The sequence below is a fragment of the Ursus americanus genome, chromosome 22 (genome assembly GCF_024610735.1).
Source record: "Ursus americanus isolate L20-20 chromosome 22, mUrsAme1.1.p, whole genome shotgun sequence".
Lineage (NCBI taxonomy): Eukaryota > Metazoa > Chordata > Mammalia > Carnivora > Ursidae > Ursus > Ursus americanus.
The window spans coordinates 17500359-17515996 of record NC_142148.1 but is presented as its reverse complement, the minus strand read 5'-3'; the positions used below and the strand labels follow the sequence as shown (position 1 = coordinate 17515996).

General features: G+C 50.0%; 1 protein-coding gene across 1 annotated transcript in view; it reads right to left on the bottom strand.

Moving 5' to 3' along the window:
* Positions 1-15638, bottom strand: part of PTPRT (protein tyrosine phosphatase receptor type T) — a 776661-nt gene that overhangs the window by 72032 nt on the left and 688991 nt on the right. The window contains 1 exon segment of the mRNA XM_087853941.1: positions 6741-6828. Coding sequence (XP_087710067.1) covers positions 6741-6828 — 88 coding nt within the window.

Here is a 15638-nt window from a genome sequence, read left to right as displayed (position 1 = left end):
TAGCACTGAGGTGCTCTCATTATTCACTTCAGTTTGTTTTGGGAAAGACCAAAATATCCTTCTGGAATGGGGCCCTGAGACTAGACGCCCACCTTGTGTTAGGTGGTGAGGCAGAGGAATTTACCTGTGTGGCGTGCGTATGATGTTCCAGGTACTATTTTAGAAAGTTAATGGATGCTATGCCACTTGATTGTCATGGTAACCCTGTGAGAGGTGTGTGTGTGTGTGTGTGTGTGTGTGTGTGTGTGTGTGTATCATCACCCTATTTTATGGATGAGAAACTCAAGGCTCCAAGAAGTTTAACAACTCAGGAGAACGTGTAAGATTGAGAACTTTCTCACGGAGTGGTGTGATCCCTACTCCTCCTGAAACCCCAAGACCCACTGCCCCCACACCCCTTCTGTGCCAGTTCTGACTCCAACACTGCCCAACCCATTGCGTTTCCACCCCCACCCCAGAGGAGAGGGCTCTTTCCTCTTGTGTGCCATTTTAACTCTCCAAACAAACCAGAACCTCTCCTCCTCTCCTCCCCATCAAAGGTAGCCCAACAAATGGGTCTTCTCAAGTGGAATCCACTTAAGAAGAGAATCACTTGACAGAGGTGGGGCTGGGGAGAGACTATTACTTGGATATACGATGTGCTTTCTTCCTGTCTTCTGGGCACTCGGGAGGGTAAAGAAAAGGTGCAATTTTTCAGAGAAAAGAGATTTGGCTCATTACAGTGAACTGTGGAGCTGAAATACCATTTTCTAGAAGGATTGGAAATGTTAATGCCATCATCTTGCACGAGTGGATAGGGAGGAGGCAGACAATTCCACTGAGACTGCCTGGTACCTCATTGAAGCTAAAGGTCTGCACCTTCAATCTTGATTGAATTACCATTATCAAGAGAGAGGGTGGCTGGGGCAGGAGAGGGAAATAGCCTGGCAGTCTCTGGACCTCCTTGCTCTGCCCATTCCGTGCTGGCTGAGGTTGAGTGGCTCCCCTCTGCACGGACCTAGTTGGAGCCTTTGGGGGGTGGGCAGAGGGGTTAAACAGAGAGGCAGAGTGCTGGGAGAAGTCAGAGACACACAAGACCACCTGATGCATTTACTGCTTCATCTTAAGCAGGGTGTCCAGTCCACGCTCCACTAAAGGAACTTTCTGGAGAGAAGAAAGGTTTCTCAGCCAGGTTCCTTTGGAAGCAGAATCTGAGACAAGGATTTGAGCGCAAGTAGTTGGTATGGGAGGTGATCCCAGAGGTGGGAAGGGCAAAGGGAAGGAAATGCAGAAAGGAAGGAATCCGGCAAGGGGTGTGTCATCAAGCAAGCTACCACTGCAGACCACTGGGCTTCATCCTGCTGGAAGCTCTAGTGGGTTTTTCTGACTCAGGGGAGAGGGGCCAGGGTGCTCACACACCCACTCTCTCAGTCAACGTCCAAAGGCTGCTCCTGGGGATGGTTCCTCTTTCGGCAGTTCTGGCTTGTCCTGTAGGCAGGGAGACACGGCTCCAGTGACCAGAACAAGTCTTCCAATGAACCAGGACACTGACGACTTCCACGCCAGGACCCATCTGTAGGGTCCCCACCCCACCCTGAGAGACCCCAACGGAGAAGGCAGACTGAGAGTCAGAAGCACTGAACAAGGTGCCCACTTTGTTGTCCCAGGTCCATCTTCCCAGGAATCAGCAGAGAAACCACTGTGAGAAGAGTCTCTGGGTTTGTTTTGAACCTGAGTTCCTCCCTGGAAGTGAGAATGGCCTGTCTGAAAAGCTCATCGCAGTCGGCCATTTGTTCTGAGGTCCGACCCCTTAGGGTGTTCTCCCCCAAGAGCATGATGTGTCTTGAGGCAGAAGGATTCCTTGACAGGGTCCCGTGGTACCCTGGCAGCACAAGCCAGGAGTGCAGGGCGTGGCTGTCCTACAGACTCGCTGTGTGACCCTGGCCGGGGGCTCTCCATCTCTGGACCATCACTCCTTGCCTGTGAACTCAAAGAAGCTGGACCATGTCTCAGCTGGGTTGAAAAGTCTCTACATGAGATTCGGATTCAATGGTTATTCATCTTAATTTGCCCTCTATGCACTAAGAGAGGAGAAACTGAGGGTCAGAGAGATGAAGTGACCTTGCTGAAGGTCATGCGCCTGGTCTGTGGCGGAACTGAGACTAGAACCTGGCTCTGCTTGAGCCCAGGTCCAATATTCTGGTACACCTGGGCCCGGTGGACTAGGTCTGCAGATGTCCTCGTCCTCTGGCTTTGGGGTGGGTCTAGCCAATGGAAAGCACCTGCAGGAACTGGACCAAGACAGAATGTGACCAACGTGGTTACTTCTTCAGCTCTGTTTGCGGGGGTCACTGTGGGCTGGCTGTGATCCCACTGAAGGCCATGCCTCCAGCTGGGTCTTCTCTCTTTCTGGGAGTCCTGGTAGCTTCTCCTCGGGGTATTTAACCTCTAGGACTGTACAATTCCTTGTCATTGCCCTACACCTACCTAGCTCACCCCTTTATACAAAAATCACTTGATTAAATTCTCTTCACATCCCCCTCCTTGAGGGTCCCATCTGTTTCCTGCTGGGACCCTGATGGAGTTGGTGAAACCTGCAACCTCTGCGATCACTTCCTCTCCTCGCTGAAACTTCTTCTCGCCAGCCCAGGAAGCCCCTTCCAGAAGAACGTACACAGGGGGACGCTGGGATATTCTTGAGATTTCCCCTTGTCCACAGTCTCTGCCCCAGGGCTGCTTAAAAGCAAAGAACTCTTTGTTCTGGATCTCCATTCACTTCCTTCCCTTTCATTTCCTTGTCATCCCACCGCTGGAAGCCCCACTGTCTCTGCTACCAAATTCTAAACAGCCTCATTTGGAAGAAAGGGCTGATTTAACCAAGGTTTCTCTTTCATTGTTTCACTTGCAGGCAGTGCCCTCCCTCCTCCTCTTCCCCTTTAATCTTCTCTGTCCTCCTGGCCTGGGCCTTTGTCCCCCACTCCAGCCTCCCAGAGCTCCGGGTTCCTTAAGATGCTAATCACACCCGGTTTTCTTCTTGTGCCAAGAATATTTCTATTTATCAAGCTGCGGCAGGCTTCGCCTTTGGGAGGGACACATACAAGGACAGGAACACTTTCCATTCCTCGGGGTTGTCTCTCTCTTCCTTTTCTCGTTTCAATTCCAGGAGTCTTTCTTTGCTTGGTTCCACAGTGTGTCTTCCAGGGCTTTTGGATGCACGGGTTGCCTGACCCTGTCTCCTTTTGTGCAGAGTGCAGACCTACTTGGGCTGCAGTGTCCTGTAGAGTTATGGACCCTTCAGTGGGAAAGGAGATTCAGGTTTGTTCGAGCTCGTTAGGTGTTTGACTTCCCTCTGCCTCCTTCGGGTTTCCGCAGAAGGAGATGGGACAGGAGGATCCCAGTGCACACAGTTTATGCAGGGGCACCAGCAGGAAGGGGGCAGGGAGGCGGCTGAGAGAAGGCAGTCCCCAAGGGGGAGTTTTCAAGCCCACTCCTGCAGTGGGCAACAGCAGCCCAGGAGCTGTGGGGACTCTGGAAAAGGTGAAGAGCACACCCTTGGTGGGAGGGGAAGGAGCTGGGCTATTTCACTGGCCAGGGAGAGACTGCCTTTTGCATAAGAGTGTCTTGCCCCAGCTTGGGAGCAGGTCCTCAGGCAAAGAGACGCAGACACGGAAGCATGAAGCGGAAGCAAGTGCGGTGCCCAGGGCACACACCTCAGTGAGGCGCTCGCTCTCGGGGTTGTGCGGCCGAGCGTGGCATCTCCTTGAATGTTGCAAGCTGGGTGCGTCGCTCGCTCACCCTAGTCCTGGCCCAGGATGCCAGACTGTCTGCTGGTGTTCCAGCAGTCACCAGGTGCTGAGGCCATGGGGTGTGGGTGGGACACTTGCTGACAGCGTCTTCTGCTCCCCCAATGATGGAGTTCAATCCCCTTCATTGTTTTCCCTTGCTACTTGGAACCCTGACTTCTAAGATGCAGCTCTCACAGCAGACAGGATGGTTCTCTTCCTGTCCCTTCCTGTGTCCTGTCTCTCTACCCCCACTCAGGCTCAGTAGCTTCCTCCTACTGGCATATCCTTGTGCCCCTGTCATCCTGCTCCAGCTTACCTCCCTCCATGCTTCCTGAATATTCTTTTATTTGAGAAGCCAGAGGGAGTGGTCCATGGCTGAAGCCCTTCGGGGTCTTGCAGAGAGTCTGCTTTCCAACATTAAGTTCCTATTTACTGAGCCCCAACCATATGCCAGGTTTGGGGACACAGAAGTACAGTCATCTGCCTGCTGTCACACAGCATCTATTCCAGTGAGGAAAACAGGCAATCAACAGGTAGTCATCAAAGTGCCTCTCAGCACGATGACAAGTTGGGTTAAGGAGAAAATGCACTGGGCCCAAGGAGTGAATAATGGGGTTTTGACCAAATTTGAAGGGCTGGAAGAATTCCCTGAGGAAGTGATGACCGCGTAGGATCTGAAGAATAAGTAGAACTTAGTAGAGCAAAGTGAGGCCGGAAGGGCACTTTGATAGAGTACACAGAATGTGCAAAGGCCCTGTGTCATGAATGAGCACAGAAAGCTCAAGGGGCTGAATGAAGATCAGTGTGGCTTAACGGACGAAACTGGGATGGAGAGGACACAGTATGGAATGGGGGTGGAAAGGTGGCTGAGGGCCTTTGGATAAGAAGTGCTTAGAAGTGCAGGAAAGCCATTTGAAGGGTTTTTGATAGGAAAACGACACGATTCAATTCCCATTTTGAAGATGTCCCTCTGGCTTCTGTCAGAGATCAGACAGGTGGAAGTTGGGGGTCAGATCAGATGTGCGGCAGGAGGAAGAAGGCTGGGCAGAGTCCAGGTGGGAGCTGACAATGGCCCAGGCAAAGGTGCTGGGTGCCAAGGATGAGCAGGGAAGTCTGGAAGACAGACAGTTTGGCGTGGCTTCTCATCCTTAGCCACCATAGGCTTTTGTGCAGATACCTGGCCCAGGCCGGATATCCTTGTCTCTCAGGGAGGCAAGGGCTCCTCACTGTTCTCTAGTCATTTATCTTTTCTTATCTGCACAACACCCCGGGAGGAAGACATCGTTGTACCCAATTTATAGAGAGACGACTAAGTTTTGGCGTGATCACCTAAGGTCTCACTGCCTATAATTTAGTGGCCCCTCTCTAAACTCACAACGTGAAAGGGGAATGGACAAGGGGCCAGACATTTCAGGGCATGGTCTGCATGGGGCTGGAGCAGAGGATGGTCAGAGTGAGCAGCTACCTGTGCCCGGCATGGGAGCTCCATGGGAGCAGAGACTGAGGGCCCAGCACAGGCCTGGCTCCACAGAGGCCCGCACGTCATGGGTCTTAATAACACACTTCCTGATTGCTCGAGCAGCTCTTGCCAACACTTCCCTTGCAAGAAATCTTGCTGCCTGCATTACTATCTTCCAAGAGACAAATTATAAATGTTTTCTGATTAGTTCTACCATTCATAGCCCATTCCTAAATCAGCACAGGAAACAGCTAAGCTAAAACTTCTGCCTCTTTCTTCCCTTTGCAAGCTGCCTGTATCTTACGCTTTCTTCCTCCAAGCTTTTTCTTAGGCAATGTCTAGACAGTTAAACAAAACAAAACACTGAACTGTGCTAGAAATAATTTGTTATTCGAGGTCTTTTTTCCCCCTCTGTTTTTGGATAGATGGGGTAATCCTGAGAGCTGAGACCAGAAATGCTATGCACACAATTGGCGAGATGTCTAAAGGTCCAGGTTGAGTACATCATGGCAGACAAAGGCTGTTGTCAACTCTTGCTCTCATCAGACCCCACACTCAACATTCTGTATGAGGTAACTTTGTCCTGTCTGATTTATGCTGCTTTGAAGGCTGCACATACCAATATCTGGCAGTGATGATACCCTGTGACCTACGCATGGGGTGCAGTCTCACTGCAGTATCTCCCTCCCTTGCCGTCTAGCACTGAATATTATGCACAGTCACTCACAAATGTTGGCACTGTCCTTGTTCAGGCCTCATCATCCCTTGCTGGGACCACTGCAGTAGCCTTCTGACCAGTCCCTCTGACTCCAGTCTCTCCCAATCTAATCTACCCTTCCGATTGGCTACCCTAGTGATCTTTCCAAAATGGACATCTGATCATGCCCACCCCCCCCACCAACCTGGTTTATTCCATGTCCCCAGATGGGTATTCAGTGACTTCTGGTTAAAAGAAGGTGGAATTATATATCTGTACTGCTCATCAGTGACCGCGAGAAACGATCTCCATGGCTAAGAGTAAGGGTGCCGAGCACCATGCAAAGGTTCATGTACCTTTTTAAAATGACCCTGTCTGTATTGTTTGTATCATTTCAAAGGTAAGAAAGTGAAGCTTAGAGAGGTCAGGTAACTTGCCCAGGGCCCCACAGCTGGGATTGAAGCCCAGGCAGTCTGACTCCACAGGGCTCTAACCGCTTCGCATCTCTGCCCTCGTCAAACCATGTATCAGGGGTGATTACAGGAATGTTAAAGCTTGTTGTCGAGCAAAAGACCATGACCTTGGATGTCTCCCTGGCTTCTGCACAACACATGCTTTCCTCCTGCAGGCTCAGGGCCACCAAGTGTCTTGGCCAACACAGGCCCTGCGTGGCATACGCTCACCTTACAACACCTGCCCCCCTAGCAGTGGGACAGGCAGAAGTCATGATGCCTTAAACCCTGCCCCTTGTGTGACCAGAGTAGCCTTGGACTCCTCTGGCCCCTGGGCTGGCTGCCCCTCAAACCCTCAGGGCTCTTACAGGATATGATGTTTCCATATCGATTCTTATTGCGGTTTTCATCCTCTTTGGCTGTGTCCCACGAAGCTGTCTGCCCCTCTGGTAAGGCCTAAAAAGGAAAGATAGAGTGGTTATAATGGCACGAGATAGGGGCTTTCTCCACGTGTAGATGAGCCAGGGTGGGGATCAGATCCACTGGGACGGGTCACTTTGTATAAAGGGCTCCGTATTCTTGGATGTGGCTTGGGGAGAACACAGACTTGGCTTCTCCATGGACTTATTCACTCGTTCATTGACTCAAATATCATTGATGCTTCTGTGTGTCAAGAGCCCAAATCTGGCCCAGTAGGGGAGTCATTTGCTCATTAACTCATTCATTCATTTGACAGATATTTATCGAGTCCCCAGGATGTATTTGGTGCTGTTGTAAGTACTCGGGATACAGAGGAGTAGACAAAGTCCCCTTTAAGCTTCCAGTCAACTGGGTGACGCCGGAAGTGAAAGAGCAAACATACATAATGTCAGACTGTGGCAAGTGCTATGAAGAAAATTAAGCAGGGAGAAGGGACAGTGATGGGGGATGAGAATTTCTCCAGATTTTACACTCTGGGAGGGCTTCTCTGAGAAGGGAACAGTTACCCTAACTCCTTAATCACGTGAAAAAGCCAGTTGTGCCAAAAGCAGGGCATGCTTTCCAGGCAGAGGGAACAGCAGGTGCAAAAGTGGTAACCAAATGACCATATTCAGGGGTGAGGCAGGGAGAGCAGTGATGGGAGCATCTGGACAGGCTGGGACATGTCAGGCTATATAAGGTATCGTGGTCCCTGGTAAGGAGCTGAATATTATTCTAAGTGACATGGAAAGCCACTGGAGGGGTTAGGGCAGTGCAGTTAGCTGATCTGATTTAGGTTTTACAAAGAACATTCTGGCTCGTGTATGGGATGCAGGCCTGGGGAGGAAGCAGGGAGATCAGTTAGGAAGTTGTTGCAATGGTCCAGATAAGAGATGAGGGCACCCTGGACCCTTTATCAGGACGGTGACAGTAGATGTGATTATTTTCAGGATGTTCAGTTGAATACTGTAGATTTTGGTTCCCTCAGAAGCAGACTTGGAAATAAGGATTTGAATACGAGATCTTCTTTGGGAAGCAATCCTAAGGGGCATGGGCAGGAGAGTGGGGGAAATGATACAGTCATGGGAAGGAAGCCAGTACAAGGTACCCCAGTAAGCAAGTCACCACAGTGCACACCTAGGGTTTCATCTCACAGGCCCATCTCACATTGGGGTGTTTACCCACCAATTCCCATCTACCATTGGTTGAGGACAAGTCTTAGGAAACCCTTTGGCACATCTGCCATGCTCTGCAGGTAATGTGTGCATGAGTGTCGAGGGGACACAGGCAGCCAACACATCTGCTGTAGGTGTGGACTAGGAAGGACAGAGGGATGAAGGCTGACTCCTAGACTGTTGGCTTGAAGAAGCGAGTGGAGAGCCGTGGCATTTGAGGAGATGGAGAAGTACATGGGGAGAAAGAGACCGGGGAGGCAGGAATTACGTGCTGTGTTTTGGGCACATCAAGTGCTTAGAACGGCACCTGACATCTGCTGAGTGCCGCCTGCTTCTTGCCACGTTCCACACAGTAAGAACAACAGCAGTGGGAGCCACGTTTGAGATGACGATTCGACATCCAAGCTGAGATGCTGAGTAGGAAGTTGGACGTAGAAGTTCCCAGTCAGAACAGGGGGAAGGGCTGGGAGTCATCAATCCAGGAGGAGACAGACAAGTCAACAACCATGTGGAATGCTTATTTAATAGGGTTATGAGCCAAGTGCTATGGAAACACAGGGGAGGGTGTAGTCGCTGATCTCACGGAAGAGGAAGATGGGCATTCAAGGGAGCTCGAACAGCTGTAGGAAAGCTGCAGAAGCATGAAGGCCCGGCCACGTTCCGATGACTGTTTCCACCTGCCCCCAGTGGCATGGGCTGAATGCCCTGCCCATGAGCCCTATGCCGCTTCTGAGGCTGGATCTGTAATACCATCAGTCTACACACCTCCCTGTCTGCAGTGCAGGGGAAACGTGCATCCGTTCATCCTGTCACACTAGCCTTGCCTTTGCCCATCCATCCCTTACTAGCTTCAGCCTAAACAAGCAGTCCGTAAGCCAAATGGTCAGAAACTCCACCAATCAGCGGGCTGTTTCACAGGCAGGCAGGACCACTGTCTATGAAAAGCCCAGCTCGTGCACGGTACCCCCTTTCTTGCTTCTAGTCTCCCATGTGTTAAGCCAACCCCGGGTGGGTCTTCTAGAGAAGACGATAGCAAACTTTCTATACTGGGTCAGAGAGTGGGCAGCACGGGCTTTGTAGGCCATGTCCTCTGGCCTGCAACCACTCATACACAAAATGCAAATGAATGGGCATGGCTATGTTCTGATGAAGTTTTCTTTGTGAAACCAGGGGTGGGTTGGAGCGAACCTGTGGCTGTACTTTGCCGACCTTTTTTCTAGAAGTGCGACCATGATCCTCAACTCTGCGGTGGTTGGGGAGGTAGAACCAGTGCTCGTTCTGCTACCTAGCTGTTCTAGATGGAATGGAGATGGGGTGGGAGGCCCTTGCCTGGGCTGCCTGGCTAAGCTGTGTTCTCTAACTTCGCTTCCCTCGGGGTTTCAGACTGAAGTACTAGAGGGTCTTCCCAGCTATTAATTGATCAGGATTCTGTTCTTTGCGTGTCACAAACCCTTAAGCATCCCGGAGGAAAAGCTAAGCAGGTGCTAGGCTCTGGGCACCAATCTCTGCCCTAAACCTGAGTGTGACAAAAGTGCCACGGAGATAGGAAAGTGCTCACTGCCTCTCCTCCTTCTCCTCGTCCTCTGCCTCCTCCTTCCTCCACATTACAAATGACCACCACCCTGCATCCCCCTTGCCATAGGCATAGGGCATCTCTAGACCGCAAATGGTTCTTGCTTTTGCATGTAGCTCTCAGAACTCAGATTCCAGCCCCGGGGCCTCATCCTCCTGCCCCAGTCCAGTAGCACCGGCTGTTTCAGACAGCTGGCCAGGCCCATATATTCCTGGCTCTCTGCAATGGTGGGCTGTGACGGTCTCACTGGTAACACTGGACTTCTCAAGGTTTAAACGTATACTCTGGGGGTGGATTTTCTACCTGAAACCCTGCGGGATTAAAAGCCAACTGTTCATTCCATCATACCCACCCCAAAGTGGTATGAAGCCAAGAACAGGACACTCCAAATGTTTTCATAATAATTTTTTTGGGAAAAAAAAATCTGTGGAGTACCTCCTATGTGCTACAGTTTTGGTTACAGTTCGTTGAAGGTTCTGTTATGGCTGTACATCAGAGTCCTCTGGGGGAACCTTATACCTCCCAAAGCCACAGCCCTATGAAATTCCATCAGACTCTCTGGGGATGGGACACAGGCTGCCAGCAGTGTTTGAACTCCCCGGGTGACTCTACTGCACACCCACGGTTCTTGCAAATCGTGAATTTACCTGGAGAAACACTCTCCCACGAGCCTCCTCGCTGGTTTCTCTTGCTTTGGTTTTGTCCCTTCCAATCCACCCTCCACTGTAATCAGAGAGATCTTTCTAAAATGTGAATAGGACCCAGTTACTCCCCTTGCCATTACCTTCGGGATAAATTCCAAAGCCTTTGATACAAGGTCCCTAACAACTTCATCCTACAGGCCCCTCCAGCCTCATTTATTGCCCTTATATTAATATTCCAAAGATAAGGAATTAAACGCAAGGCCACAGACAATTTCAGGCGTTTCCAACTTCTGAGACTGACTTTACGTATGTTCCCTCTGCCTGAAATTCTCTTCCACCTGAGTCCGCCTGGAAAACTCCTACATACCCTTTAAAACCCATGTCGAGCATCTTCTGTTTGGTGAAATCTTCCCTGCTAACCCTCCCACCTCTCCACTTCATCCCCAGCTAGTCGGTCACTTTCATTATTAGATGGACTCCTTTGTATCCAATAATATGAAAGTCTTGTCTCCCAACTTGATGATGGGCTACTCCAGGAAAAGGGCAGCGTCTTATACATGCCTGTATCTCCAGAGCCCAATCCTGGCCTGTACTTCATATGTAGCTGAATCCCCTCTGGAATAAGTGAATGGATTGGACAGATGGCTGAAAACATTAGTGGGTGAGGTGGCTTCTGTGCATTCTCTTTAATCTCAGAGGTGTAAGTGACCTTGAAAAAGTATCTGGTTGTGTTCCCTTCCACAGTGGCCTTCTGGGCAGTGGACAAGCTGATCCATACGTCTGCTACTTGGATGCCTTCAGTGATGGAGAGCTCACTACTTCACAATGCTTCCTGTCTCACTTATGGTCAGTTTGGACAGTATTTTGTTTCCTCTGCCTCCATGTACTTTGCCTTTGCCCTGCTCTGTGGGGGACCCTCAGAATTAGCATGCACCTCTATGCTGCAACACAGCACAGATATGAAGATCCCTGTCCACCCCCAGATTTGGGAGTCGTCTCAACATCCAGGCCATACCCCTCAGGATGCACCCAGCATGCCGACATCCTTTGAAAAATCTTACGCTAAACAAAGCAGTTGTGATAAGTAGTCCTTCTCTGAGAAACCACACGGGCCTCTGACACAGCCCTGGGAGCCTCTGTGTCCCCTGCTGGGGTTGGGGGAGGAGGTGTGAGCCTGGGGGCTGTGATGCTGTTGACCGAGGTAGAGGAGGCAAGGCCTAACAGAGCCACCTAGGAGTAAGCAGTAATGACCCCTTTATTGGCAGACTTTGATCACATATCCATTTCCCTTTTTCGGGAGCTGCGATGTAACAGGATAACCTCTTGAAAGAAAAAAAATATGAAGGGGTAGAAGTATGAAAGAGAGACCCATCTCCATCTTCCAAGTGAGCCAGCCGAGGGGCATTATTTTTACATTAGCGGCTAGTTACAGGAGATTGACCAGGGAATGGCGGTGGTCATTAGGAGCTAATCACATTCTTTTCAAACCAAAATTGCCATCTCATTATATTCATCCATTATCAATCTCCGCTTTCCTCTTCTCATTCTCTTCTCCCGAGAGTGCGAGCTCTATTTTTACACTCCTCCCTGAGTGTGGAAATGTTTCCTACTCTTCAACAGTGTTGCTTTTCTAAGGCAATCATTTGGGGGATGTCCTAAAGGATGCATTTGGGGATGTCCTCATCCCTGGAGGGCTGAGCTGTGGTTTTCCTAGAATCCTCAAAAGTCAGACCTGGAAGGGTCTTCTGAGAAAACCATTGCCTCACTTCTTACTGTTGAACACAAACAATTTCACAGAATGCCAACATCAGGCGAGGCTACTCTGAGACCAGGATGGGGCAAGGCATACGCAGGACCACCACGTAGTCCTAACTAAACACAGAAACAGTATGGATATTGTCCAAGCCAAAAACAAAACAAAACAAAACAAAACAAAACAAAACAAAACAAAACAAAACACCAAACACCCCCTATCCTGGCTAATAGGAGTGACTGCTGCTCCTTTGCCACTTACACCATTAGTCTCTGTCCAGTATCCCTTTCCTAGAGCTAGGATTTATTAAGGTCCCTAGTCTTACCACTGCCTAACGATGCCCAATCCAGAACAAAACCCCAAATCACCCAACACAGCCTGCAGCCTCCGAGCCCTTTCTCACATCCTCTTCCTGAGATGTCCTGCAGTATTTCAACCTGGCTTGCTCAACTCCAGGTGTGTTCCGATGTGTCTCTCGTTGACGCATTTGGGCTGAACACTAAATGATGAGTAGAAGCCAGCTGTGGCAAGAGTTGGGAGAATATTCTGGGGGGGGTGGGCAAGTGCAAAGCCCTGAGATGGAAGGAGCTCGGTGCGTTCTGGAGCTGGAAAGGGGGGCTCTCTGGGGTCTAGAGAATAACAGCAAGCAAGCGATACATAACGTGGACAGAGAGGGTGTGGCGCCAACGGCGGTCGGTGAACCACTGCCAAGAATATGAGTTTTATTCTACGTCAATGAACATGCTTTGGACATGCTTTCAGGTGAGGAGGCTGAGCCGGGACCAGAAGCATGATAAGTGGCTAAGAGCTCTTGTCTCGTGACCCCTCCCTTCATCCTTGCTGCCAGGCTTCCCAGACTTTAGGATAAAATCTAATTTGGTGCCTACTCCAGACTAATTCTCCCTGTGACCGTGACCCACCCGCTCACCCATCCAGCCTTGCTCCCAGCCCCAGAGCTCAGTAAGCCAGACACTCATGTACCTATGAGACCTCGGTGGGGGTCACGGACTTTTCAGGCCCTGCTGTGCTGAGTCAGTGCCTCAGTTTCCCCACTTGCTACTTTAGTTCCCTGCTCTAACCAAGAACTGTCCCTGATGCCTGGCTGGTTCCTTCTACCTGCTGGTTTGGCTCTCCTGGGATAGGAGGGTCCTTTCTGAAGCTTGCCATCCTTCTTTGGATACTCTTCTTTGTACCTAAGCCTCCTTCAGTTTATGCACAAATAGTGAAATGTCAGAACACAGAGTTTCCAAGCGCAACTCACCTCCGATCTGAGGCTGGGAGTGTCCCCGTCCATTTCATTCCCCTGTTCACCCCCTACCCTCGGCCGATACTGTCAGTTATGATGCCCCTCTCACTCCCTTTGGTGTTATTATATCCTTGGAGATAACTGGATATGATATGCCCTGGGGGGCAGCAAAACCAGGCCGGGGAATGTTGACCAGGCACCTCCTGGCTACTGCCTCAGGGCACAGCCGAGGGCCTGCTTCCTCCATGAGCAGCCCAGCCTGCCCCGACTTCCCTGCCACCCTGCCCACCACGGCGCTCTCTCGGTGCAGGGAAGACTCCAGAGAGTCTCCCCCAAGAAGGCACCCTTTTCCCTGGGTCTTTCATTCATTTTTTTTCTTGTCAAGAACACCTCTTGCCCACCAGCCATGCCTATGAGCCAGGGAAAAGACAGGGCTTTGCCTCGAGGAAATGTTTTGTCATTCCAAGTCTCAATGAACTTTTCTGAAAATTAAGTCAATAATTCGCCCTTCCCAGCCCTGCCATGTCTCTGAGCCTGGTCCGCAGGCTGGGTGGGTGGGGACGGCTGCTCGGCAGGTGCTGGACCTGCTCGAGCCACGATCCAGTGTTTAGCTGCACCTGTGACGGGGAGGCAAGGAGGACGTGGCTATTTCTATGCGCAGTGCTCACAATACTGAGCACTCAGAACGGTTTATAGCCTAACAAGCTAAAATGCAAAGAACACACCCTTCAGGCTAGGGGTGGGGGAAGGGTTTGACTCTATGCGGTGGCATGGGGAATTTTCTGCCAATGGAACTCTTATGTATCTGGGTGTTTACGTGACTCTGTGCATTTGTTAAAACGTATGGAACTGTATACCTCTGCCCCCCCTCAATGGATTTGATAGCATGTAAATTAAAGAAAACGACAAACAACACCCCGTGGAGTTGGGTGATCATCAGTGACTACCCGGGGTAACCGTGCCTGGTGCACAGGTGTTTGGAGGCTCTTCCATCCCAGTCTTGCCTAAGGATGTGCTCTCGAGTGCCTGTGGCTTACTTCTGGAATTCACTCTCTGCCTCCCTTTGATCACGAATGTCCAGTTTATTGTCATAAGACCAAAGACGGGGGCTCCTTGCAACATCTGTCCTGGTTTGCCTTGGACCAAAGGGCTTCCCAGGATGTAGGATATTCATTTTAAAACTGGGACCATCCTGGACAAACTAGGACAAGTTGTTCACCCTAGGAACTGGTAAGACCGAGTATTCAAGAAGTGAGAAAGAGTTTCGTGGAGCTGTGGGAAGCTTACGGTCTGGTCTCCACGGAGGTCCGTGAGTTCAGTCAACACCCATGTTTACTGACGTCCGTGGGCTAGCTGTGGATGGGAAGGGCCCCCATGGATGGCTGTACTGGTTGTGCACAATGCTAGGGTGCCATGTCTGAGGGAGCATCATACATCTGGTAGGCACGATACCTTTCTGTATATATTATGAACAAGTATCTTGAGACAGGTGCACTTTTGCTCTTTCACCCAAAGGAGCTGTATGAATTAGTGGCGGCCCTGGCAAAGCCCAAGCTTGCAAAAAACTCCTCTTTCTGAGCTGAAAAGCCCATGCCTTAGGGATTATAAATGTGGATAGAGAAGGCAGGAGAGGATGACTAATGACATCTACTCAGAGTGGTATCAGGAGAGCAAATATTATTGCGACCATGTCACTAAATAGACGATAATTTATGAGTTCTGCTGGGGAAGCAGAGCAGAAAATCAGATGGCAGCGAGATGGGGTATCTGTCTGTGACAGCAGCTCTGATCAAGGCGGAAGAGTTGAGTGCGTGTCTGTGTGTAGGGTCACAGAGCACCATTTAAACAGCCCCCATTAAAAGCCACAAGGTCTCTTTTAAAAACAAATTTTAGGACCGTGGTTCTCAAATTTGGTGGTCATTCACAAATCCAGAGGTCTGGGCCCTGTCCTGTGTCAATGAGCCTGCGTCTTAATGTTCTTTCCTAACTCTCCAGGCCATTCTGACACGGCACAGTTTAAGAACCACTGTCTTAGGCACTAACGTAAATGGAAACAGCAGATTCCTGGGGAAGAGTCAACTTAAATTTTAAGGCAGATACTCGGGGCCCCTACAGAGACAGCCCAGAGATGTGACAGTCTTTCTACATTGGTGTCTTTCTTTAAGAAATACTACCTTTTTCTCTCTCAAGTAAATACATAAAATCTTTAAAAAAAAAGGGCGAGGGGAAGTCTGCTCTTCCCTCTGCCTCTCTTCCTGGCTTGTGCTCTCTCACTCACTCACTATCTCTCTCAAGTAAATAAATAAAATCTTAAAAAAAAAAAAAAAGAAATACTGCCTTTTTTTTTCCTGGATAGAACTATTCTTAATTACAAAGATTTCTGCCAGCACTGTGTAATTCAGTGAAGCTGATATTT